General features: G+C 41.8%; 1 protein-coding gene across 4 annotated transcripts in view; it reads left to right on the top strand.

Annotated features, from left to right (window-relative positions):
- CCDC136 (coiled-coil domain containing 136) overlaps positions 1-21,925 on the top strand; it is a 73,959-nt gene extending 52,034 nt beyond the window's left edge. For 2 of the 4 annotated variants that reach the window (XM_040343239.1, XM_040343238.1), the window contains exons 9-10: positions 4,100-4,208; positions 18,572-18,652. In XM_040343239.1, the coding sequence (XP_040199173.1) occupies positions 4,100-4,198 (99 nt within the window). In that variant the 3' untranslated portion in view covers positions 4,199-4,208; positions 18,572-18,652. Of the gene's footprint in view, positions 1-4,099; positions 4,209-18,571 lie in introns of all 4 variants that reach the window. The other 2 variants (XM_040343241.1, XM_040343240.1) reach the window with 2 other exon arrangements.
- Positions 21,926-27,428: the final 5,503 nt, after the last annotated feature.

Below are 27,428 nucleotides of genomic sequence, written 5' to 3'. Positions count from 1 at the left end.
TCAGTACTAAGTAACACAGTTACTTCCTAACAGCTGTCAAACCTCTCGTATAAAATAGTAAATAATACATACATTTCTTAGGACTGAAACATCAATCTCTATGTACTGTAAATGTCTATTAGTAGTAAAGGCAGATACATCAATATAGCCAGTAATTTGACTTGAAACTGCATCCAGAAAATTTCCATCAGTTGTGAACCATGGTGTTCAATCTGTCTAGGATTCCACTTTTCTTTGGACCCCAAAAAGTGGCAATTCCATATAGAAACCATAGAAATATAATGAATGTAATATCTGGTAAAGAAAAAATCCAATCTGATAGGCTGCTTAACTGTTAAATGGTAAAAATAAATAAATAAAATAATCACAATAATAATAATTAGGTTATGAGAACTTCCAGAAGAAAACTAACTGAAGAGTTTGACATTTCTTCCCCTGAAAAGCCTAGGGACAGTGCTTGACTAAAGCTGCATTCACGCTATATAACTTTTGCTGTACGATTTCCTTTAGATTTACCTTCAATTATGTAGTACTAGGGCCTGCCTGATTGCATACAAATTGAATGTGTTTAGGTTTGACCTCATATTATATGGTTTGGTAAATCTAAAGTAAATTGTATAGTGTGCATCCAGCTAAAAGGAAGCATCCTGTGTCTGAGGCAAATGTCGTTAATCACCGCTTATCAAATATTTATCTCCTTGCTAGCTGAGTGGTCTAACAACGGTGAGGGAGGTGAGCACATCGTTGACCACACTATCCCAGGATCAATACCATCTAGAAAGAACAAAGCGCTACTTGCATTTTGTCCACTGGGGGACAGGAGTAACTAAAACAAACTTTAGTGAGACATCTTAAAAGCCTGCCATTGAGGGTGCGATTTTCTTTCCATCTACCATGGGTCCCTGGGTGTCCCTGGTGGGAGAACAACACACAGTGATTAATGCTAGCGGCTATAGCTGATCAATCAACTTGGGTACAATCAGTCTGCCCATACATAGTATAAATCTCGACTGGACCCTGCTGAACCGGCCAAGATTCAAACCATCTATAGCTGGCTTAAGTCTAGTCGCCCTGTATGTTATTAAGCAAAACATGTATCAACTACTCCGTTCCTCTTCAGGTATGCATTTTTTTGGCTGTCAACAATGCAGTTCTGTAGCCCAATGTTTTTGGTGCTGGAAAGCACTCATTTTAATTTTGGTTTTGCTAGCACTACAGGCTAGACTCTAAAGTCTTAAAGCTTCTTTGCTCAGTAACAAAGATGACGTCCTAGCTGACAGAAGCTCTTTCATCTTGACTAGAACTATACAGAAATGGAAATGAGTCATCTCCAAAAGGCCCATGTAGTAGGGAAAGCCTTCAATCCACCTGCTGACTATTAAACTAAGACTGCTAATATGAATGCTGATAAATATCATTAGGCTAGCAATAGATTTGAATTTGATTTCTTCTAAGTACCGGTTCACACAGGGGCAACCCGACTTACAGCGTGACTTTTCAAGGCGACTTCAGCGCCACTTCAGCCCGACTTGGAGCAACTTACAACGTGACTTGAAGTTGCCTCCAGGGCAGGCGACTTTGCCAGTGGCCAATCAAACAATAATCAGCTCTGTGGGAGAGAGGGGTTTGCCTAAGAAAACTATTTTCTCTTCCTGTAAAGTTGCTTCAGTTAAGACAGTGATACGACTTTGGAGGCAACATTCATTGAAATGTAGTTGCCTTGAAGTAGTACAGGAACCTTTTCTGAAGTTGGAGCGACTTCAGTAGTGTACATTAAGATGGCTCTCATTCACTTCAATGGAATTTCTCATGTCGCACGACTTGGGGCGACACAAGTTGGATCCCAAGTCGCTGTAGTGTGAACCGGCACTAATAGATGTACAACAATTTAGAATTTGCTCGTTTTTGCATGTTTTTAATACAACACAACTCCTCTGACAATGCTCTCCTATTAAGAACCCCTATTTATCTCTGAAGGAACCCTGCTTGAGAAATTCTGTAGACAGTCTATATTACAAAGAAACAATATAGACTGTCTACAAAATTTCTCAAGCAGGTTTCCTCCAGAGGTTAATAGGGGTTCTTAAAAAGGAGAGCATTGTCAGAGTTATCCTGATGGTGCCTGCAAAGTTTCAGCACCAACAACACAGCCAACAGTGTGGGACCCTTCTATCAACTTTCAGGTATGTAACCCCTGAGACCAGTGAACCTTTGAGCTGTCAATCCGGGTGACATCTGTTCCACTGATCTAGAAATATCTATTTTAAATGATCAGTTTTTCCCCTAATGGTAGGAGATGTCTTCAAGGTTCACAAAGTGTACTTAGGTATACAAATGTTTTCGAAGCTAATCATTATTAGAATCAACCCTATGACCTTTTTTGGGTTATCCCGATTAAATAAGTTGTGCCATCAGTGAAATAAAATATTATCAATTTTTCAGGAATACTGCACACTGCTTACTGAATCAGCCTAAAAGAGTTACAAACTTTCTTTCACCACTGCAGCTACTGCACGATCACACAGTAGCTTTCTAATATGTCTTAAATCTGAATTCCAAGATTACAAATAAATAAATATTACCCTTTATAATGCACATTAAGTCTATGGGTAATGGAATAAACTATAATACTTTATTCCTTGCGTCAGCATGCCTCCGCCACACTGTGCAACTGGTCCCTGAGCCTCTTGTCTTTGACACATCAGATGGTGGTTGGGCGCTGACATCTTCACATACAAGGCAAAGCCAGCAGTCTTGCATTGAACGTGAGGATGGCAAGGGCCCACCCACAACCCAGAGTCAGAGTGAAGGTGAAAGTGCTAGAGGCATGTTGGGGAATATGGTAACTATTACAGCTTATACCTCAACCCCTAGACTTTACCGCCACAGTGCTGTGAGGCCCTGCTACAAAAGGGTTGCCACCTCATCCCTTTAAACACAAACACGTTAATTACACAAGTTCTGAGGCTAATTTAATGAAGATACAGCACTAAGTGAGTTTAATTACCACCTTGATCAGCCACATAACCTGAGTAATTAATATGTGTTTGGTTTAAGGGCTAAGGTGGCAACTCTACGGCTAAAAGTGTATTTTTACAAAAGCTCTTCAGCTTTACACTTTGTAACATAACATTAAAGTATCTGCATGTTTTATTATACACTTTGTAAAACTGACTGCACATTATGTAATCTAGACTATAGCTGAGCATACTGATCTTTCCTTTATAACCAAGATATTTCTCTCTCTTTTTTCTTCTCTTTTTTGTTTCAATCTGTCATATGTCACCCGGTCTTTCCTTTATTTTTTTACGATCTTCATTTCTTACAATTTTTATAAACTATATTTTCTTCTCTTTGCCGTGCTAATCATTTCTCTTGGAAATAAACATGTTCATCTATTTTCCTTCTCTTCTGCTGAAATATTTTCTCATCTGACAATCCATGTGTTCTCTTCTGGGATTTGCTGTTCATGTACAATTGTTATTTTTTTGCCCTTGCCATATGGTTTGTGGGGAACTCTCTCTTCACCCTTGTGTTTATTTCTCTACATATTCCATTGACATAAAATACAAACTTTTGCATTCTGGCTGTTGATGGTCTGTTCTTCATCTAATCCTTCAAAAATTTCTTTCTGCTCTGGTGTCTTGCCTCAAATTGATCGGTCTCCTGGTGTTTGTATGGGATCTGCTATAACTTGACATAATGCTTTCCATACGCATCTGTTTTATTTTCTTATTCTGTTTTATATAATTGTCATTTTCCTGTTTCTTTTAATTCTAAATCATACTCATATACCAATTTCTGTAAAATGGGTATTTTTTCTGTTGCAACATACCTTAATTCTTGTAATCGCATACAACATCACTTCCTCTCAACCTCCCTCTGCTATTTGCTGTGACTTTGCTATTAAATGCACATATCTAATTCAAATGCCCATCTGACATCTTTCATATCTTTATTCTCATTCATATAATTCCTAAAATTGTGTTGGCTCCACCTTCTCCAACCATGTCCCTTATTTGTGTTCTTCACTAAAACATTCATCCTTCCCTTCTTATTTCTTTCCTACTTCTTTTGTCCCTCCTCTTTCCTCTCTCAGGCCCCCTCTGGATCTGACCCTCCTGTTCTCTCCCTTCCCCTCCTAGGACTTATTGTTATAATGGGGACACTCTGGTGCTGGTGGGCTGAGACGTCCTAGTGCACATCAGGTACTGGTTTAATTGTGACTCCTCGTGCTCTGCATGCATTGCTTTGCATGGCTAGGAGTTTCTCTGTTGCCTCTGCTTCCATGTCCGATGCTGAATCTGTCTCTGCTGTCTTTGTGTGTGCCCAAACATTTCCTATCACTTCTCAGTTTTTTTTTTTCATACTGCTTTGTTAGTTTTATAACATTATACTTGCCAAAAAGCAAAATCGATGTAATAGGTTAAAAGGTTAATACTTCAAAAGTTGGTAAAGAATGACCTCCTCCTGTCTTGTTGCATGTGGTTTATTGCTCATATATGTGGATTACTCAATAAGATGGTTAAACTGTTATGGCTAGTAGGAGCCAAGATAACACTGACAGTACTTAGTAATATGTCTAACATGCAAACTTACATTCATGTTTACCAGTGTTGTAAAAAGAAAACATAAGGGGTTGGTATGCAAGAAAACATATTATGTAGTATAATTTACTGTAGAGTTGAATAAAGTATGCAAAATGTACAAGAGTCTTGGTTTTGGTGCCCAGAAATACAGTATCTGGCATTCCCACATTTTCTTTCTCACTCTCACTGTCATTGTTTCCTCAATTAAAGCCAAGCTAAAAGTCAATGGGAATAATTTTGGCATTAGTTCAAATCCCGTAGTTAGGGATGACTAAATCTATACCAATATTCTATTGTAATTGGATGGATCTGAGGGTGCTTAGATATTCCTGAATCTTGCTCTGTACTTCTCATTATTGGCAGTCATATAAATACAGTAGGGAATATTGTAGCCATGGAGTGAGCTTCAGGAGCCTGGCTACGAAAGCTTTTAAAAGAGAGTAGAGTTGGGGTGAAAACTTAAAAGAAAAAAATCAAAAATCAAATGGATTCTCAGATTTTCCTACCGTGCAAAAGAGAAAAGGCTGTGCAACTGAACCATTTAACCATACCTCCCAACTTTCTGAATGAGGTACACCTATTAGCAAACGTGTGTAGCCATAAGTCACACCCCCTGTTACATCACCCTTAATTTTCCGATCGTGTGTAGCCCCATCAGAGTTTTTTTATCGGAAATTCCAATGAATTCCATCTGAGTTTAGATATAGAACATGTTCAATTTTTCTCCGATGGAATTCTGATAAGATTTGGATGGGCAAAGGCCCAATCGTGTGTACGCAGCATTACTCCAGCTAACAACTTTAAGCAGTTGGAGTTCCTTTTGGGATAAAGGTTTCCCATACATGAACAAATGCTGACTGTTATAAGCACCAGTCAGTCAGTTACTGGTAAATGGTTTGTCTTAACCTTCTAATTTCCACTTTTGATGGGCAGCTTAGTCTGCTAAAGGAAGTTGAAAAATAGCAGCTGAATCAACAGGTAACAACGAAGTAATAGAAAAACAAATACTGCTTCCTCTACCCTCTACCCGTTCTAGCGTATGGAATAAATCCGTTCTTAGGGTACTGATTTCCTCTCTTATTACATTCTCCAACCTCCTTAACATAGCATCCATTTCCCCCATTGTGGGAATGTGAGAGTCCAAGCTAGGGTCTTCTATTTGGCTGACTGCATGATCAAGTTCTGTTGAGGTATCCGCGCTTGGGGTTTCTACCCCCCCTATTCCCTTTTTGTTTGTCCCAGTTTTTTCTGTTTTTTTTATCAGTCCTGGACTCTTAGAACTTCCTTCCGGCGTCATATAGTGTCTGATCGTACTGGTAGTGGAGGTATCTTTAGGTATTTTCGGGGCCGCCCCCCTAGTTGATCTATTCATGTTATATTTCTTTATCGCTCTAATGCGTTTCCCCAGTTTGATCGCAAGATGAGGAGCTTCTCCCCCTCCCCCTTTTTTTTTTTTTTTGAAAGTTTTTTATAACTCCCTAGGGGGCAATTTTGCACAATTTTGGGGATATTAATTAAATCTTGGAGAGTATGTGACAAAGCAAGATCTTGAACTAAAAGAATTAAAAACCCAACATCTGAATATGAAACAAAACCAGAGGTTACTGCAATATCGCCTAGAAGATCACGAGAACCGTAACAGAAGGCAAAACCTTAGGATACGAGCGGTTAAGGAGGAGAGGGGCGAAGACCTGAGGAAAATTCTCAACGAGTTGTTCCTGCCCCTCCTAAACAATGGTTCGGAAGGTCCCCTCAAAATAGAAAGGGTACATCGAGTTGGAAAGACAAGGGAGGGAGGAGGAAACTGGAACAGGGACATAATTGCCAGGTTCAGACATTTCGAAGATAAAGAGGAAATCTGGCAAAAACTGAGAAGAAAGCCTCCCTTATCCTATGACGGGACTGAGATTCAGATTTTCACGGACTTGGCCTGGGAAACCCTGTCCAGAAGAAGGCATTTAAAACCCTTATTGGAACAAATGCGGAAATCTAATATAAAATACCAATGGGGCTTTCCGGCTTGCTTGATAGGGTTTAGAGAGGGTATATCAGCTAAACTAACATTCCCTGAGGATTTGGCAGGGTTCTGCCGTAAACTGGATATACCGTTGATTGAGTTACCTGAATGGGTGGAATAGGGATGGGTTGAATAGGGACCAGAAAATAGCAGCAACTTGGGGCGGTCCTGAGAGATTGGCACAGAGGGGGTGAGAGGGGGAGGGGTCGGAGGGTGGGTGATCGGAGAGGGGAACAAGTAGGGAGGATCCGTCCCCGCCACACATATAAGATCAATCTCCCGGGAAATCCCAGGAGACAATGTATGGGAGGGGTGCTGAGTGCTACACCTCATCCAAAAGAACCGACAGGTAGGGGATACAGTGGATCCCCACGGTTCAGAGGCGATGCACGGGCCTAGACAAGGGGGGGGAGGGGGGGATCAAGGGGTGGTTTTGGAAGGGGAGAGAATATTCTCCCCCTTCAAAATAGGGAGGGAACAGGGAAAACGGCTCCCAGGGGATCTCTTAGAAAGTCCAGCAAGTTCACGGAACGATCCAGAAATAGGAAATGACTGAAGTTAAATTTTTATCCTACAATGTAAAGGGCCTAAATTCAGCGGTCAAAAGACTAAAAGTCTTGGCTGAGCTGGAGCACCTCAGAGCGGATGTGGTATTTATCCAAGAATCTCATCTGACTATTGACGCAAACATTAAACTATACTCCCCGGTGTACCCCGTTTGGTTTTACGGTGATTCCATATCCAAACGAGCAAGGGGTGTGGCTATCGGGTTTACAAGAGGCTTTGGATTCACGCTTGAGGCGAGGCTGACGGACCCCGAAGGGAGATTTTTATTTCTCAAAATAAAGTTCGAAAATGTAATCTATACTCTAGCAAATATATATGCACCAAACGTACACCCAACCCAATACTTAGGAAAAATTTTGGGAAAACTGAACAACTTTGCGGAGGGATATATAATACTGATGGGGGATTTAAACTTTGTATTTAACCCAACAGAAGATAGTACGTTCCGTGGGAAGGTGACAAAAAATGAGCATTTGCAGAGAATCAAACATAAGCTACACGAACGCCAATTAGTGGACGTTTGGCGGATTTTTCACCCAAAAGAACATGACTACACATTTTTCTCCCCTCCCCACGGAACGTATTCTAGAATAGACTACATCTTGGCGGATCACGGGCTGCTAGACTCTATTACAGAGACTGAAATCGGAATCATGACGGTGTCAGATCATGCTCCAATAACAATGAAAATTATATTATCTACACAAAAGAGGCAGCGGCCGGTGTGGCGCCTGGATGATAGCCTGATCCGAGATGAAGGAGGGGGTAGAAGAGTGGAGGCTGAACTAAAACAATTCTTTCATATTAATGATACAGTGGGGATTTCCAGCGCAACCCTTTGGGAGACGCACAAAGCGTATATCAGAGGAATTCTAATTGCCGAGGCCGCTAAAAAAAAAAAAGAAAGGGAAAACAAAGCCAACTCCCTGAGGAAAGAGATAGAGACCCTAGAAAGTAAACACAAAGAGCAAAGATTAAAAGAGACCTACCTTAATCTAACCCTGAAAAGAGATGCACTTAAGGAAATCATGGAACAGGAAGCAAGGTATAAACTAAACTGCATCTCCAAGGAGAGGTACATATGGGGTAATAAACCAAGTAAGCTGTTAGCCAAAATGGCCCAAAAAAAAAAAACTAGGAACTACATTGAAAAAATTAAGGGGAAAAATGGGAACTTGGCTTATGCAACTCCCGAAATCGCAGACAGTTTTAAAAACTATTACGAGGAATTATATACAATAAAACACCCAGGTCTGCAGGAAGGGGAAAGGGAAGAAGAGACTAGAGACTTTCTTGCAAAGGCAGGACTCCCCAGATTGGAGGAGACGGAGAGTTTTGATATGGATCGCCCCATAACCGAGGCAGAAATCAAAATAGCAATAAATACCTCCACGGGCGGAAAAAGCCCGGGTCCGGACGGGTTCTCAACCATGTATTATAAGAGATTTAGCAACATATTGATTCCAAAGATGTGCAAATATTTTAATGGGCTAGGCTCCGAATTCGAAGCCAGCAGTGAAGCAACAGCGGCCGTGATCACGCTAATATTGAAAGAAGGGAAGGACAGCACTCTCTGTTCGGGATACAGACCTATTTCGCTGTTAAATGCAGACATCAAGCTGTTTGCCAAAATCCTTGCAGGACGCCTGAGGGGAGTTATGCACTCTTTGGTGCACCCCGATCAGGTAGGATTTGTACCCAACAGAGAGGGCAAAGATAATAGCCTTAGGGCAATTCTTCTGCTCCAGTCCATTAGGCAGAATAAATCTCCCGGTCTATTCCTGTCAGTTGACGCTGAGAAAGCTTTCGACAGGGTAGACTGGGGGCTTATGATGAAGACCCTTACTATCATGGGAATAGGAAATAGGATGTCCCGTTGGATTAAAACACTGTACCTCTATCCTACCGCAAAAATTAAAATAAACGGAACGTTATCGGAACCATTCGAAATGAAAAACGGAACAAGGCAGGGGTGCCCCCTATCACCCCTTCTCTTTATACTATCATTGGAGCCATTATTGGCTACTATCCGCAATGATCCCGATATCAACGGAGTAGGAGTAGACGGGGAGGAACACAAATTATCGGCCTTCGCCGACGACATTTTATTTTATGTAACCAACCCGATCAAATCCATTTTAAAGCTCTCCAAAGTAATGAAACAATACGGGAATATTTCTAACTTTAAAATAAATATAAATAAATCAGAAATTTTGAATATAAATTTAAATAAAAGAGAGGCAGGACTAGTAAAAGAAGTCTGCGCCTTTCCCTGGACCAAAGAACTAAATTACCTAGGTATTAAACTAGCTAATACAGTACAGAAGATGTATAAAATAAACTATGTTCCCTTACTAAATGAAATCAAGAATGAACTAAAAAACACGGTAAATAAACCTATATCTTGGATCGGACGTATAAATATGCTGAAGATGGTCGTAGTCCCAAAAATTCTTTATAAATTTTCACTGGTACCAATCGCCCTTCCACAGCAATTTCTGAGCATCCTTAATACCCTGCTACTAAACTATGTATGGAAAAACAAGAAGCATAGAATTTCCCTCTCCACACTAAAACAGGGAAAGCTGCATGGCGGGTTGGGTGTTCCGGACATCAAAAGTTACTATAAAGCGGCGGTCCTATCGCGGGCGGTCGAATGGGCCCGGGACAGGACAGATAAAAGATGGGTGCAAATTGAGAAGGCGTTATCTAGCAAACACTTGAACAATACCATATGGATCCCTACACAACACAGAGCACTAGATCACAAAACACATGAAATAACAAGACACACTTTAAGATTATGGGATAGAACTCAGGCACAACTAGAGGGGAAATTTAATTCCCCACTAATGAATTTAAAAGAAAATCCTTATTTTGCACCGGGGGAAAACAAAATTGGAGGGAATTGGATTAGGAAAGACACAGTGCACTTAGGAGATATTATTAAGGACGGAGAGATGATGACCTACGGAGATTTGAAGTCCAAAACGGACTACTGGAATCTCGATAGGTGGCATTATTCTCAGCTGCATCACTTTGTGTGGCACCTCCCCCGCCCATTACGGACGGAGGCGGAGCTCACCCCACTTGAGAGGATCTGCAAATCCAAGAATTCAAAGGGCACTATCACTAAACTCTACGAGATATTGGTCAAGATAGGGTCTCGGGGCGAAGCACCCTTCATAGAAAAATGGGAAAGAGAGTTAGGTATCACGAGAGGGACAAACACTTTTCAGAGGATTATTCAATTAACTCACTCATCTGCTATAGATGTCCGCACAGCCGAAGCAAATTACAAGTGCCTTTCAGGGTGGTATATCACCCCTGACAAAGCTAATAAATTTAAAGCAAGCCAGCCAGCTGAGTGCTGGCGGGGTTGTTCAGAAATAGGCACGATGGCCCATTTATGGTGGCTATGCCCAAAAATCCAAAGCTATTGGGATATAATATTGACCCAAATAAAGGTTATAACGGGGGAGGAGATAAAGAAAGACCCCTGGGTCGTGCTTTTTCACGGCAGTCCGGAAGGGGTAAAAAAATACAAGCAGTCTTTACTACCCCACCTCTTAAACGCAGCGAAGAGACTCATTCCCAAAAAGTGGCAGGAGAAGGAAAGCCCCCATGTTTGGAACTGGATAGACGAAGTAGAGGAAACGTACAGGTTAGAAGAACTAAGGGACAGTCACCTGGAAAGAAACGGGGAATATAGGGAGAAATGGGCAAAATGGAAGGAATACAAAAAAACATGGAGCTACGCTGAAAGAGTTAGGGTTTGATAGGAACAGGAAATGTGTAAGTGGGTAGTAACCCACATGCACCGCCAGCTCGCCCTTTTTCGACTACTTTCAGAGGTATATTCAAAAATAGTTCCCTTTGCTGAACTTTATAGGCGATATGTTAGAAGAGATTAGGATGAGATCCCTGGGAGCCATGGGGGGGAGGGGAGGGTGTAAAAAATTGAAAAAATTCGTTTTTCTGTCAAATATTATTGGGTCCCGACCAACGGGGCGTAGGGTTAATGCCTTTATGATCTGTTGGTTGGCCGACAAAGAATACGTAATATTTATGAATATTTAAAAAAAAAAAAAAAAAAAAAAAAAAAAAAAATTTGCAGAATAAATACCACATATGATGCAAACCACAACTTGAGACATAAGAAGCATCAAATTATGAGCTGGTCTCTAGAATTGGGTAAATGAAAGCTGAGGTGGTAAAAAAAAAAAAAAAAAAAAAAAAAAGAAAAACAAATACTGCTTTGTTAATGCTATAGTGACAGACTGCATCATATATGTCATTTTTAATCTTGCCATTAGTACCACTTTAAAACTGGTAAAAAATGCTTTCCAATGCAAACAAGAAGCTGACTAATATTTTCACGAGTGCCAACTGCCCTACAGGTTATGGCCAAAATATTTCCATTGAGCAACAGCGACTATATGCTTTCCACAGAGTCCGAGGACTCGAACAGTATATTTTACAGAATGCATTAGGATTGTGACAATATTGTTTCCACAAGGCACCAAGGACTGGACCATATATTTTCAACTGGCACCATGGACAATTAGAGGCATTTACCTCTGGCTGCAAACTAGCAACTGGACCATGTATTTTATACTAGCATAAAAGACTGGACAATTGGGACAGTACAGATTTTCACTGGAAACCAGAGACTGAGCAACTTATACAACTAACATCAAATGTACTGCCTCAGGATGACACATTCAGGTTTAAGAGACCACTGATTACAGTATCCAATATAAATAATCAATGCAGTTTCCGGCACCTTCGGTACTGAATATATGTAATGGCAAAGGGTACTGGGGTATGCTGGAGGGTCTATTGATGCTGGCAGGAATCTTTTTATGTATGGGGCGTCAATTGTTGAGGGAGAGGTCTATTGTTGCTGGCAACTGGGGGGTCTATTGTTTCTGGCAAGTAAAAGGATTGAGCCGGAAACTCTGTAGTCCATATGGAGATCCTTTTACCTGTTTGTGCCGTGGTGTGTAAGGACACACTGAGCCTGAGCACCTGAAAGAGGATCTTGCAAATTGAACTGGGAGTTCCCCGTTGTGTGCACTGTCTCTCTTCAAACTTACCTCTATTGTTTCTGGCTGCTGGGAAATATGTTGATGTTGCTGGCGTCTATTGTTGCAGGGGTGGATCTGATGTTGCTAGGGTGTTATTTTGTTATGGGTGGTCCATTGTTGCCAGGGGGGTATCTATTACTGCTGGGGGAGATCATTATTTGCTTTGCTGGGGTCTGTTGTTGCTGGCGGCAGAGGATCTATTTTTCTGCTTTTCTTGTTATAATTAAGAAAAGCCCATACAAATTATTTAGCACCACAAAATGATACTTGGTTCTGTAAACTGTAAAAGGGTCGGAAGTGAGAGGTGGGTAGAAAATGAAACCAAGGGACAGTGCTCAGAGGTGAGAAGGGGCGGAGACAGGGAGTGACTCAGAAGGCGGGGGAGTTCCTGCACCTATTCTCTGATAAAAAAAGCCCTGATTACTGCTCTCCTATGCACAGGATCTTGGTTGGCACTACAAAATTTTCTTTCATGACCATTTTTTACCAGAATTCTGCCCTACAGGTCTCCGCTCCAGTAAGAAACGGCAGACTTACAGGACAGTATGCAAAATACAGTAACACAGCCGCCAATAAGGGTTCAGAATATATAAATAAAATCGATGAAATTTGAATTTTGATTGGTTGCTACAAGTAACTAGATATTATAAAACTGATATGCACATTTCTGATCATTATAATTTTTCAATAAAACCTTAAGTATAACAATTTCCATTGTTTGTAACCCATTTTGTATTGATGTCAGCATATTGCTAAGTTTCAGTTGTTTTGTACACAATTTTGTGTGCACTTATTAGTGTCAAGATGGTATTTTAATGACTGGGTTTATCAAACACAAACGAATTGATGATGATGATACAGTAAGGCCTCGTACACACGACTGAACATGTCTGCTGAAACTGGTCCGTGGACCAGTTTCCGCGGACATGTCCGACCGTGTGTACGGCCTAGCGGACCGGATTCCTGGGATAGCGGACAGGTTTCCAGCGGACAAATGTTTCTTAGCATGCTAAGAAACATGTCCGCTGGAAGCCTGTCCGTCGGACATGTCCGATGGTTAGTACAACTCATCGGACATGTCTGCTGGCCCGAGAACCCGCGGATGGCGTTGAAGTGATTAGACGCATGCGTGGAAGCATTGAACTTCCGGGTTCGCGCACGTGGCCGCCTCATTGTCGCCGCCACGTCACCGCGTCGTCACCGCGTATTCTGTCCGCGGGGAATTTGGTCTGATGGTGTGTACACACATCAGACCAAATTATCCCAGCAGACATGTCCGATTAAAACGGTCCATGGACCGTTTTCATCGGACATGTCTGCTCGTCTGTACGACGCCTAATAGTACAGCTTGGGCAGCTGTCTGTGGTGATCAGTGATTGGTGAACCTCTGAGGCCCTGTACACACGATCAGTCCAAACTGAGCGGACCAGATTCCTGGGCTAGCGGACAGGTTTCCAGCGGACAAATGTTTCTTAGCATGCTAAGAAACATGTCCGCTGGAAGCCTGTCCGTCGGACATGTCCGATGGTTAGTACAACTCATCGGACATGTCCGCTGGCCGAGAACCCGCGCATGGTGTCAAAGTGATTAGACGCATGCGTGGAAGCATTGAACTTCCGGGTTCACGCACGTCGCCGCCTCATTGTCGCCGCCGCGTCACTGCGTCATCACCGCGTCGTCACCGCGTATTCTGTCCATGGGGAATTTGGTCTGATGGTGTGTACACACATCAGACCAAATGATCCCAGCAGACATGTCCGATTAAAACGGTCCGCGGACTGTTTTCATCGGACATGTCTGCTCGTCTGTACGAGGCCTAATAGTACAGCTTGGGCAGCTGTCTGTGGTGATCAATGATTGGTGAACCTCTGAGGCCCTGTACACACGATCAGTCCAAACTGATGAAAACAGACTGGAGGTCCGTTTCATCGGTTAACCGATGAAGCTGACTGTTGGTCTGATGTGCCTACACACCATCAGTTCAAAAACTGATCGAGTCCAACGCGGTGACGTAAAACACAACGGCGTGCAGAGAAAAATGAAGTTCAATGCTTCCAAGCATGCGTCGACTTGATTCTGAGCATGCGCGGGTTTGGAACCGATGCTTTTGCGTACTAACCATCGGTTTTGACCTATCGGTCAGGCGTCCATCGGTCCAATTTTAAAGCAAGTTCTCTGTTTTTGGACCGAAGGACAACTGACCGATGGGGCCCACACACGGTCGGTTTGGACCGATGAAACTGAACTTCAGTCCGTTTTCATCAGTTTGGACTGATCGTGTGTACAGGGCCTAAGTGTTTATTTTTTTCATGTTAGTCAGTCATGTTTATCTAGGATTATTTTAGGTGACAAAGTCACTTTAAATGACTAATCCTTTTTTAAGGGGTTGTCATAAAAGATAAATATTAGGCCCGCGTACACACGGTTGGTCCAAACCGATGAAAACGGCCTGAAGTCAAGTTTCATCGGTCTAAACCGACCGCGTGTACGGCCCATCGGTCTGTTGTCCTTCGGCCAAAAATTAGAGACCTTGCTTTAAAATCTAACCGATGGATTAGTACACAAAAGCATCGGTTTAAAACCCGTGCATGCTCAGAATCAAGTCGACGCATGCTTGGAAGCATTGAACTTCACTTTTTTTTCAGCACGTCGTGTGTTTTACGTCACCGCGGTCTGACCCGATCGGTTTTTGAACTGATGGTGTGTACGCACATCAGACCATCAGGCCGCTTCAGAGGTGAACCGATGAAAACGGTCCGTCGGACCATTCTCATCGGATGGACCGACCGTGTGTACGCGGCCTTAGTGTATTTATAATGCCCAGATTACTGAAAAAAATAATTATTTCTTGCCTGCACGTATTACAGTGTCAGAGAGCATAATCAGTCACCCTTTGCATGCTTCCTCTATATAACATTACTACTCCCTGAAAACTCCCTTCCAGCTACCTATATCATAAGACTGTCTCTGATCTGTGATCATCAGCATGAGCAGCTTACTGCAGAAAATGTTTTTTCTTTCCAATGATATAACTGTGAGTGGAATGGAAATTATGAATTATTGCTAGTCATTTTGGCAGCAAGAAAAAAAAAATAAGAGCCTAGTTCGCTAAGGCCCATTGTAAAGTGTACTTGCCATGATCTAAATAAGTTAGTTGCCTGGCTGTAATGGTAATCATCTGGTTTTAACGCTGTTTAATTTTTTTCTTCAAATCCTGCCTTCACATTTAATGTAATAGTAATTGTATTGTTGTGAGCTTGTTATTAATGTTACCTGTTCTGTTTAATGCATACATATGTATGGTGTTCTAAACAGAATATATACCGTATTTATCGCGGTATAATGCGCTCCCGCGTAAACCGCGCACCCCTAAAGTTGCCCCCGAAATTCCTGTAAAAAAAAAAGTTATATGATTTTATTACTTACAGTTTTGGTGTCTTCCCAGCGTCCATCGTCCGGTCCGGCGTCCGTCTGCGGCCTCGATGGTGTCCTCCTGGCTTCTCCAGCGCGCGCCTCAAGTCGAGTCCCTGCTTCCCGCGCTCAGTTCGAACGCCTCTGCCGACATATACCGAGTGAAGTACACTCGGGTACATTCGGCAAGGCTTGGCTTCGCTCGCGCTCACGCTCTGTGACGTTTATGCGTGAGCACGAGCGAAGCCGAGACTAGCCGAATGTACCCGAGTGTACTGCACTCGGTATATGTCGGCGCAGGATTTCAAACTGAGTGCGGGAAGCGGCTATTGGCGTATATCGCGCGGAAAATAGTGCGTGATATACGCCGATAAATACGGATTCACGGCTGTCCTTCTGGAAATGTTATGGCCCATTACCAGTCAAAACAAAGTTAGAGTGGGGAAGAGTTACAACCTCTGTTCGATTTTGTAGCTGCCCTGAGTTTCACAGTAGAGGGTAGGGGGGCATTTGCCCCTCTTTCGTGAAAAGAAAAATTAGGTGCGCTTGTAAAAGGGACTCAATTGGTTACAATGCCTTCACCCTATTCTTTTTTACCGAAAAGCCTTGGCACCAAACAATGAGCAGCAAATAAACAATTTTTCCTCAAGTAGAAAGTCAGTCACTCCAATCGAAAGCAATGCTGTGAACAACGGAGCTACCTAGGCTGTTGTTGGTTGTCAATTAGAAGGCTGGGGCAATGGTGGCTCCAAAATGTAAAGGTCAGTTATCAGCATGGAGCACCTGACTTTACTGTTCATTACCCGAGAAAGTCAGATTTCTTTTGCAGTTCATAATACAAGACAATAGATATAAAGCTACATAAGGAATTAAATATAGATGTGGTAACTGACAAGGTAAGGAACAAATCTCTCCAGTGAGAAAATAGACAGAAATAACGCATTTTAGGTTGATTGGTGAAGGGCTAGGACTTCTCTCAAGCTTTTTTTCCCCTGTGTCTTCATTAGGGAGTTTTCCTGTCACTTCCTGACCCTGTAACATTATGTATTGAAAACAAGTAATGAGTAGAGATCATATATGTCAGGACACAGGTTCTTAACCTTCTCCACAATAGACTTAAAAGCACATGTTTTTGCTGGAGATGGGCTTTATCATTTTTGGGTCAATTCAAGACATAATATCAGAAAAAAAGGTTTAATAGATTTTTTTGCATTAGCTGCTACTCTTTCTTAAACATGACCATACAGCTTGATGTTTCTGAATGCTTAGACCTATCTGTAGGAGTGACAACGTTTGGTGGGTGTCCATATGAAATCATCAGTTACATTGAAGATTTGTTATTTGAAAACAGTAAATGCTTAAATGTAAATCTAAAGCCATTTTATATTTTGAAGGGTTACAACTGCCATAAGTTTTTTCTTTATTGTTGTCTGCATCTGTGTTACAGATATTCACTCTCTCTAACTGTCCTGATTACCAATGTCACCATTACTGACAATGAGTTTGGGTTGTCATTAGAACAGGAATAGGGGGAAATATTTTAATAGGGACACTTGTTCCACTGAGGGCATTTTCCTCACCTTGGAGAGATTTCCTATCAATTTCTGTGTCTGCAGGTGAAGGTAAATCTCCCCAGTGGGAAACAGATGGCATAAAAAATGTGACTGGAGATCAAACCATTCCCTACTCTACCCAAAATGAAAAAGGAAAAAAAGTGTTAGTTTTTCATATATACGTAGTGTACTTTAAAAAAAAGTCAAGGTAAATAAAAAGTGTTGCATTGGCTATACTATAAATACAGTAATTGTTACTGAGCGTGCTTTTCCTCCTTAAGAATGGGAAATCTGGATATTGGGCAAAGGGCAGCAAAAAAATACAGATGCCTATTACACATGGGTCGAATGTCAGGAGACATCAGGCAGTTCAATAAAAAAACATCATTCGGCCCGTGTGTATGTCAGCCGGTCCAACAGAAGCCAGATGTTTGGCTGGCTTTTGTTGGACAAGCATTCTGGAAAACCAGCAGCTGACTGGCTCCTGATCACCAATGGCTAGAGCGCTGACCAGAGTGTTGTGGCGGGGAGCCGCCCCCCTGTCAGAACACAACAGCTCAGTGGGGGGGGAGATCGTTGTACTAAAATTTGACTGTAAGTACAGCGGCTCAGAATGGAGCTTTCAGTTCCCTACCGTTCAACCCGCTGGGTTGAAGGAAAAAAACTATTAGTTGTTACCAGGCTTTAGTCTGGGCCAAATGCATTCTTCCAATGTAGAGAGAGAAAATAACCGCTCAGAAGTCTTCAAAGAACCTCCTCACTGGAACCAAACCATGGGTGCCGGCAATGCAATAGTGATGCAAAAATACGAAGGAAACTTGGACAGCTGCACTCCAAAAATTTTCTTTTAATTAAAATCGATCACAAAATAAACATGCCACAGCAAAAAAATTGGAACAAAAGCTAACGTTTCGCACTGTAGCTTCAGTGCTTAGTTATAGCTGGTACCAGCTATGACCAGCTATGACTAAGCACTGAAGCTACAGTGCGAAACGTTAGCTTTTGTTCCAATTTTTTTGCTGTGGCATGTTTATTTTGTGATCGATTTTAATTAAAAGAAATTTTTTCGAATGCAGCTGTCCAAGTTTCCTTCGTATTTTTGCATTCTTCCAATGGGTGTGTAGCCGCAAAGGATCAGCAAATCAGCCATTAGCTATTTTAGAAATATGCTGTACACATAAAGTGAATTGCCATTAAACGTGGTGGATAGAGGCATAAGTGTCAAAAGTGGAGTTACTTAAAATGATTGAATTAGGAAATGTCTACCACTATTAAACAAATGTAATAAATGCTCCTAATGGCATGCTTGTGTTTTCCTTACATCCCCTTTTTTCTCTTTCCCAGGCTGCTCTGTGGAATCCCCTCTTCCTCCTTGCAGTGGCTGCAGCGGTTGTCTTACTATGTCCGAGTCTAAGGAGAGGCCCCGACTGAGTCTGGACAGCGACAATACAGCACAGCAACATTTCTACATAGACCAACAGTAGCGCACCTCATCTATTTGGTGTCATGCTTTGTCACACGTTTACTATGCTATCAATGCAGCAAGTCACTGCACTTTGCATCTACATCACTCTAAAATTCAGTTAGATACCTAACCTAAATACAACATGGCAATCTCAGCCTACACAACACAGCATAATGGGTGAAAGTCGCCCAGCATAGTGTTTCTTTTTAATTTTGTCCATGATTTCTGAGTAATATAACACTAATTCATTCATAGAAAAATCTGATACAGCGAACAGTATTGTTAGGAACCGTTACATAACATAACCATTGAATAACTAGCAAAAACAAATTGTATACAAATTCTATAGAGCTAATGCATTTGTATTTGTAGCAATTTAGTGGATACCTGCATAATTTCTGAAGTATCATCATTCAGTCCATTATAATCATATTCCTTCTATTTAAAAGGCAGTAACTGGTATGTGTTTTACACCCCTACTTACCCCTATCTGTCTAGGTTCTAAGGTGCCTCTCTGTCAGACCCCCATGTAGAACAGTGTCTACAAGAACTGCTAATTCATAGTGCTGAAAGACACAAATGTATGAGTTGCTATGAGCAGAGCACTTATTTCCTTTAGACAATTTTATAGACGAGGGACAATGTCACCGCGTTCTGTGGCAGCCTGCATGTTCCCCAGGGCTCTCAGTCCTAGAGACCTACAGATCGAATATTTTTTTTTTTAGTATCTTATCTTACTGTTCTTGGAATGTTTGAATTAATTTACCTGCATAGTTATATGGTTTGTGTTATAATACACTCATGTGTCGAGTGCTAGAGGTGCTAAGCTAGTATTTGTTATAGTCTTTTATATGGTCATCTACTGCGATAGTTTGATATATGAACTTTTTATTTATAGAGATAGCAACTGAATTACCATTTTTTGTTTGGGCAATATGGGTGCTAAACTTTACCTGTCTTTGACTGTAAACCTGATTCTTCAGATTATCAACTACTTTTATAGTAAGATATAACACTTTTCTTTCTTTTTTAAGATTAAGATTATTGGTGCAGGTTCACAATATACCATCATATAGAGGAAAACATCCACGGAGTCGTTTATATAACAGAAAAGCCATGTAAGACTTAGTATAGCTGCTATTAACACACACATAGAAAATGCTTTTTTAGTTATTATGAATTTTACCTTGATACATTGATGGATTTATAATCATTTAGGGCCCACCTCCAGCCAAAATATTTTTTTGTTTTGGTTAGAGTGTTGAAGGGTTTAAGCATATACCATTTTTTCTATTGTTACTACACAATGGATAATACTTTATTGAAGATGTGCTGGCTCAACTTAAGACATTATCAAGTATTTTTTAAATATTATTATTATTGCTATTATTATAATACAGGATTTATATAGACCCAACCGTTTGCACAGCTCTTTATAAAATAAAGGGAGACAGTACAGTTAGATTTCAATTAGAAACAATAGGGTTAGGAGATCTTGGCTCATTAAAGCCTACAATCTTAAAGGGAGGGGCAAGTGGTACAAAACGTAATAACTGAGGGATGAGTTAATGGAGAAAGTACAGTTTCCAGGTTGAAGTGGGATAGGCTTCCCTGAAGAGATGAGTTTTTAGAGATTGCCTAAAAAGCAGACAGAGTAGGAGATTGGGGTTGAGAGTTCCACAGGAAGGGAGCATTTCTAAAGAAACCCTAGAGTCATGCATAGAGGAGTTGACAAGGGAGGTAGAGAGTGGGAGGAGCAGAGAGGACGGTTTGGGTTATATTTTACAAAAGGTTGGTGATCCAACTTGAGACAGGTTTGTAGTGGCTTTGAATTACATTTAGAATTGGCAAAGAGAGTCAATGGCCACAGGACAGTTGGTAAGGTGGATAAGTCTGGTGGCAGAATTCATGATAGACTGAATTGAGGATAGTATGTGTAAAGGTAGGCCAACATGGAGGAAGTTGCAAAGGTTGACTAGAGAGATGACAGTAGAGTGAATTGGTAACTTTGTGTTGCCAATTGTTAGGAAGGAGCACATTTTGGAAATGTTACAGTGGTGAAGGCAGCAATATTTGGACAATGATAGGATGTGGGGCCGGATGGAGAGGTTAGAGTCCAGGATTACACCTAGTACACCTACGTGAGAGGAGGAACTCATATTTGTGCTATTGATCTGGGTGGAAAAGTCCGAGTAGGGGACATGGGTGAAAGAGGAAGTGGTGTGACATCCATACTGATATGTCAGTTAGTAAATTTGCGATGCATAAAGAGACTGAAGGGGTGAGCTGAAGAGTAAACCAAATAGATCTGGGTGTTGTCAGAATGAAAATCATATGAGAATCCATGTGAGGTTATCAACTGACCCACAGAGTAGGTGCAGATAGAGATCAGGACTCAGGAGGGGTCTGAGGACAAATCCTTAGAGGACCCCTACAGAAAGAGGAGGAACAGAGGAGGAGATAGTGTTGTAGGTAACATTGAAGCTACATTGGGATAGGTAAGAGGAGAATCAGAAAAGAGCAGAGTCTTGAGGCCAAGGGAGAAACGTTTTTTGAGAAGTGGGTGGTCAACTGTATGAAAGGCAGCAGAAAGGTCTAAAGCTGGCTCACTGATCGAAATTCAGCTGGTTCAACTGATCGACTTCTGTCAAAGGGACATGCTGGAAAATGTTTCTCGATCAGTGGCTGTCAGCGGGTCCTGGTTTCAGAATACAATGTCCTGGCAGAGAGGATTCCTCCATCTACCTTGTAAGTGTGGATGAAGGAATCCGCTGGCTGAATAAAAAAAAAAAAAAGTAAGAACTTAACTGGCCAGCTTAAGAGTTTGAGTACAGAGTAGCTGTTGTCAGTGAGGCGCTATACTAGAAATTTGGAGGTAAATGGGAGCAAAGAGATTGGCCTTAAGTTGTTCAGACATGTGGGGTCCAACAAGTAATGTTTTTAAAGTACGGGGAGACCAAAGCATGTTTAAGAAACCAAAAAATTGACACAGCTTCAAAAGCAATCAAAGTACAAACCCTTATTGTTACTCCAAAATATATACATCTCTAATCTATAAAAAATATATATATATATTTTTTCTTTTTTGTATATTCTTTATTTAAGTAAGGAATTAATGTTTGACAATAAAATACATACAGTATATGAATACAATGTACACAGTATCAGTAAATGGAAAACATATGAATAAATAATAAACAATATAGGTCAAATGTCACAAATAATAAATAAAAAATAAATAAAAATAAAGTGTAAAATTGGTAATATGTTAGAGGAAATAGAAAGGAAAACCAAATTCACTTCCCATGTATGTATTCCTAAAATGTGTAAATAAAGAAAACAAAAGGGAAAAGGGGGATGTAGGGTAGGGAATGGGGGTAAAGGACAAGAAATTAGTGAGCAGCCAGAATGTCATAAATGAATTGCAAGTTCCGAGTAATTTTTTTCCCTCATTTGAGTATTTAACCACTTAAGGACGGAAGGATTTACCCCCTTGATGACTGGGCCATTTTTTGCAATACGGCACTGCATTGCTTTAACTGACAATTGCAGGGTCATGTGACATTGTACACAAACCTCTGCGGTTTTTATTTTTTGCGCTATAAACAAACAAAAAAAGCAATATTTTCTACTTTTTGCTAGAATAAATATCCCAAAAAATAAATAAAAAAACTAATTTATTCATCAGTTTAGGTCAATATGTATTCTTCTACATATTTTTGGCAAATAAAATCACAGTAAGCGTCTATTGATTGGTTTGCGCAAAAGTTAAAGCATCTACAAAATAGACACTATTTTTATTATTATTATTTTTTTACTAGTAAATCAACCATCAGACACTTTTGACACTTTTTTGGGACCATTGACATTTATACAACAATCAGAGCTAAAAAATAGTCACTGTTTACTGTATAAATGTTGCTGGCAGGGAAGGGGTTAACACTAGGGGTGATCAAGGGGTTAAGTGTTCCCTAGGGCGGTGTTTCTAACTGTGGGGGAGTGAACTGACAGGAAGTAGAGAGAGATTGCTGTTCCTGATCACTAGGAACAGCAGATCTTGCTATATTTCCCTGACAGAATCTGACAAAACCCCGTTCTGGCTCTCTGAGGAGCATTCGTGGGTCGCCAACGAATATCGTGGCCAACAGCCACACGCATCGGCTCCAGCATCGTTCCGCTGGCGCTCGCGCCCCCTAGAGCTCCTAAAGCAGCAGACGTACACCTACGGCGATTTGCGCAGCCGTGCCAATATAATGACGGTGGCTGGTCAGCATGCGGTTAAAAGCATTCTGTAGGAACCCATATTTTAGTGTAATTTTCATGGAGGTTGTGTGAAGAGAGCACTAGGTTTTCCATGTTAATAATATTTTCAAGTTTGGAAAAACAAAAAGGTAATGTGGGTGGACGTGGGTCTCTCCATTTTAAAGTGTTTGTAACCTTCTTAAAAAACTGTCACTGCCAGCATCTCTTTTATGCAGCATTAACACACAGTATACATATTTGTGGAAAACAAAGCCTCAAAAAAATTGGTTTTTAGAGATTTTCAGACCGGTCACATGACTCCCGGCCACTCTCCAACTCTGATGTACGGGCAACAGCAGGAGGGGCCGAGAACTCCCTCTGACCTCAGCCTGGAAGGTCATGTGACCGCTGTACTGGCCGCTCAGCCCCTCCGGCTGTAGCCCTTAGATGGGGAGGGGAGCACCCAGAGTCACGTGACTGGCCTGAAGCTCTCTAAAAACTGTATTTGGAGGCTTTGTTTTCCACAAATATGTACACTGTGTGGTAATGCTGCATAAAAGAAGGGGTGGCAGTGGAATTTTTTAAGATTTAGTTTAAAACTAATAGTGGCAGGAGATGGGGTCAGATGGCTCACAGACACAGAGTTGACAAGCAGGTGGGGGGGTGGGGAAGAGGACAGAGGAGAGCTGCGAAAGATGGAGGCACGTAAACTGACCATGGTGTCAGGGCTCAACAGCCGTGATAAACCATGATCAGTTTACCAGAGGGAGAAATGCTTCTCTCTGGGGGAACCCAAGCCTACCAGAGTTTTTCCGCAGGACAGATGGGGGATTTTGGTCTAAGAGGGGGTGAAGGTAACCTTGCACTTTTTTGCAGGCAACACGTTCTGCTCCTTTGAGGAGTTTCGTACGGATTTTGGCCTCCCCACACAGCCTATTTTCATTACCTGCAAATACGTCACACTGATTCAACGCAGTTCAAGCTCCGAAATATAGATGTCCAACCTTCCCTGCTAGAATGACTATTGACTGACTCCTCTCACACCAAACTTGTTTCTACATATTACAAATCGTTACTACACTCCACGACCGACAGGCTTGGGGCTCTGACATACCTGAGCTGACGGAGGACACCTGGAGGGAAGTTCTCCGGCTCCAGGCTGCCTTTGTCATCTCTTACAAAGTAATTCAGAGAAAATTGTTGTATAGGTCCTACTTCACACCTTGTTTGCGGTATAGATTACACAGACTGCCATCTCCACTGTGCTCTCGATGCGGTGTGGCTGATGGTACATTTTTCCATATGATGTGGGAATGTACTCCGATCAGACAGTTCTGGTCGAAGGTTACGGCCTTTATTAGCTCTATAACTCAGATACCTAACATCTGTAGCCCCTTACGATGCCTGCTGGGATATGTTGATGATGACGAAATCTCTAAGGCCTCGTAAAGACGAGGGGTTATTCCTCCTCCGGATTTTGATCCGATGGCTTGTACACACCATTGGATCAAAATCCGTGCGGAAAACATCCGCGGTCACGTGTAGCGCCGTCGCCGCGACGATGACGCGGCAACGTGCGCGACGCTGGAAGGTAAACACTTCCACACATGCGTCGAATCATTACGACGCATGCGAGGGATGGGAGCGGACGGACTGATCCGGTGAGTCTGTACAGACGACCGGATCAGTCCGCTGGACTGGATCCCAGCGGATAGATTTTGTAGCATGCTACAAAATTTTTATCCGCTGGGAATCCGTCGGCTGGATTTTTATCCGCCGAAAATTGTCCGCTCGGGCCTACACACGAGCGGATCTATCCGCTGGAACTGATCCGTGGATCAATCCCAGCGGATAGATCCTCTCGTCTGTAAGGGGCCTAAGAATGTACAATCCTTTATACACATAGTACTGTTTTACGCAAAAAAATCAACAACAATGTACTGGAAATCTCAATCCTTGCCCAATGTAGCCTTCTGGCTTAATATTGTAAACCATGCTACACCATTGTGTAAGTTAACATATGAAGCTAGAGGATGCCCCAAAAAATTGGTAATATGACCTATATTTTGTTTTGTATTTGCTAACTGGATATCAGATTGATGTATTTTTACTTTTCATTCTATGATGGATGGAGCACTGTTAGCTCCAGATATATACCTGTCTGTGTTTTTGTTGTATGTTATGTATAAAATAAATATACATTTTACCTTTAAAAAAAAAAGTTTACCAGAGGGAGGACAGAACCAGGCAGGATCAGCCAGGTATTTTAGGTGATAGAAAGGGCCAAATTATACGGCACAAGCACTGTTCTGTATAACATGCTTTAAAGGATCAGGATCCATTTCTTTTTTTCGTAGGGTTACAAACACTTTAAGGAGATCCAAAACTTGAGAAAAAAGACTTAGCAGCATTGATCAAATGTCTCGAGATTGAATTTTTGTAAGTTGTAATTAGTCTTTCTAAATCATGTAGGAGGAAAAATGAGGGGTCCTCAGGGAGGACATAATCTGTAAATATTTGGGAAATCCTCTGTACTTCTCTCCAGAATTAAGTTAGTTTCGGACAAAATATATATAAAAGGTCTCAGCTGTTCTCCTGGCACCTCCAGTATCGATCTGAAGTAAAAAGAAAAAGAGTATGAAGAATTGATGGAGTCTGGTGGCATTTTGCTAAGAGTTTAAAATTGGATTCCTGTAATCTTAGTAGATTAGGAAAAAACAGATGATACATCTGCCCTGATCCTTGTCAAAGGTTATGTTTAAAGTGGAGTTCCACTCAAACAACTCAGTTTGTTTGCTGCCTCCCCCCCTCAAGTTGGCACTATTCGGAGGGGGGGGGGGGGGGGTACCTGAGTTTGACAGGTTCCTGTCCTTAATTTCGACAGACCTAGCTGTGGCAAGGTCCCCCAAAAGTTCGGCCCCTCTCCTCCTTCCCCCGCCAGGCTAGTTAGAAAGACTTCACTGCCAGTTTCCCTTACCACGAATGGCAGCGGCAGCACCCGTGAGCCAACCAGAAAAATGTCTGGGGTGCCGACATTGCGGGATCCCTGGACAAGTAAGTGTCTTAATAGTAAAAGTCAGCAGCTACAGTATTTGTAGCTGCTAACTTAAAATTTTTGTTGGTGGTGGGGCTGCACCTCCTCTTTAAGTCACTCATTTCTGGATATTATTTGGTTTATAGTCATCTGTGGAGTATTTAAAATGGAGTAAGTGAAGGAGAGAGAGAGCCAGATTCACATACAATTGCGGCGGCATAACGTATCTCATTTACATTACACCGCCGCAAGTTTTACGGGCAAGTGCTTGATTCACAAAGCACTTGCCTGTAAACTTGCGGCGGTGTAGAGTAAATCCGTCCGGCGCAAGCCCGCCTATTTCAAATGGGGCGTGTATCATTTAAATTAGGCGCGTTCCCGCGCCGAACATACTGCGCATGCTCCGTTTTGCGCCGTGCTTTGCGCGAAATGACGTCACGCCAACGTAATCTTTTGAACGGCGACGTGCATTACGTCCTTTCCTATTCACGGACGACTTACACAAAAAAAAATAAAAAATTTAATTCGACGTGGGAACGACGGCCATACTTTAACATGGCAAGTCTAAATATAAGCCACGAAATAACAGCCGTAACTTTACGCCGGGAAAAGCCGACTAGCGACCATGTAAGAGAATGCGATGCGTACCTTCGTGGATCGCCGTAAACAGCTAATTAGCATACCGACGCAGAAAACGGCGCAAACTCCACCCAGCGGGTGCCGAAGTATTACGCCTACGATCCGAAGGCGTACGAAGCCGTACGCCTGTCGGATCGAAGCCAGAAGCCGTCGTATCTTGGTTTGAGAATTCAAACTAAAGATACGACGCGGCAAATTTGAAAATACGCCGGAGTATCAGTAGATATGCCGGCGTATTTCTACTGTGAATCTGGCCCAGAGAGTTTTTTATGGCCTGTGACAGAACATCATTTTTCCAGGGGAGAAGTCATTAGAAAATATGAGGAGAGGGTGAATAAAGAAACTGTTTAATTTGAAGTGCTTCCCAGAAGTCCAAATTAAATGGACCAGAAGCATGTGTAGGGGAAGAGATGGAAGGCCAATGACAGGAATCAATGAAATGAGAGGCTTGGAAGTAACGGGAGTGAAGCAAACTACAAAATGGGCCATCTAGTAAACCTGGTGGAAAACAGGGGTTTCCTAGGATAGGGTAAAGAGGGGAGTTGTCAGGAGACAGGGAAAATGCAGAAAGGATTTTTTGTGCTGATTTTTAAAGTAGGGTCGATTATAGGGTGTGAACGAAGTGATGATGGGAAATGGATGAAAACCCAAGGCGCACTGCGAAGAGAAATGTTAAATTGTACTTGTTCGATGTGTGGCCAAAGTTTAAGATCATGTATGTCGGGAATAATGGATTAATCTGACAAGGTGAACGGCTTGGTAATATTTCATAGGGTCTGGTAGAGTCAGCCCGCCATTTCGCTTGGGCAATGTATTAGACA

The sequence above is a fragment of the Rana temporaria genome, chromosome 3 (assembly GCF_905171775.1).
Source record: "Rana temporaria chromosome 3, aRanTem1.1, whole genome shotgun sequence".
Taxonomy (NCBI): Eukaryota; Metazoa; Chordata; class Amphibia; order Anura; family Ranidae; genus Rana; species Rana temporaria.
This window is presented reverse-complemented; position numbering and strand designations above follow the sequence as displayed.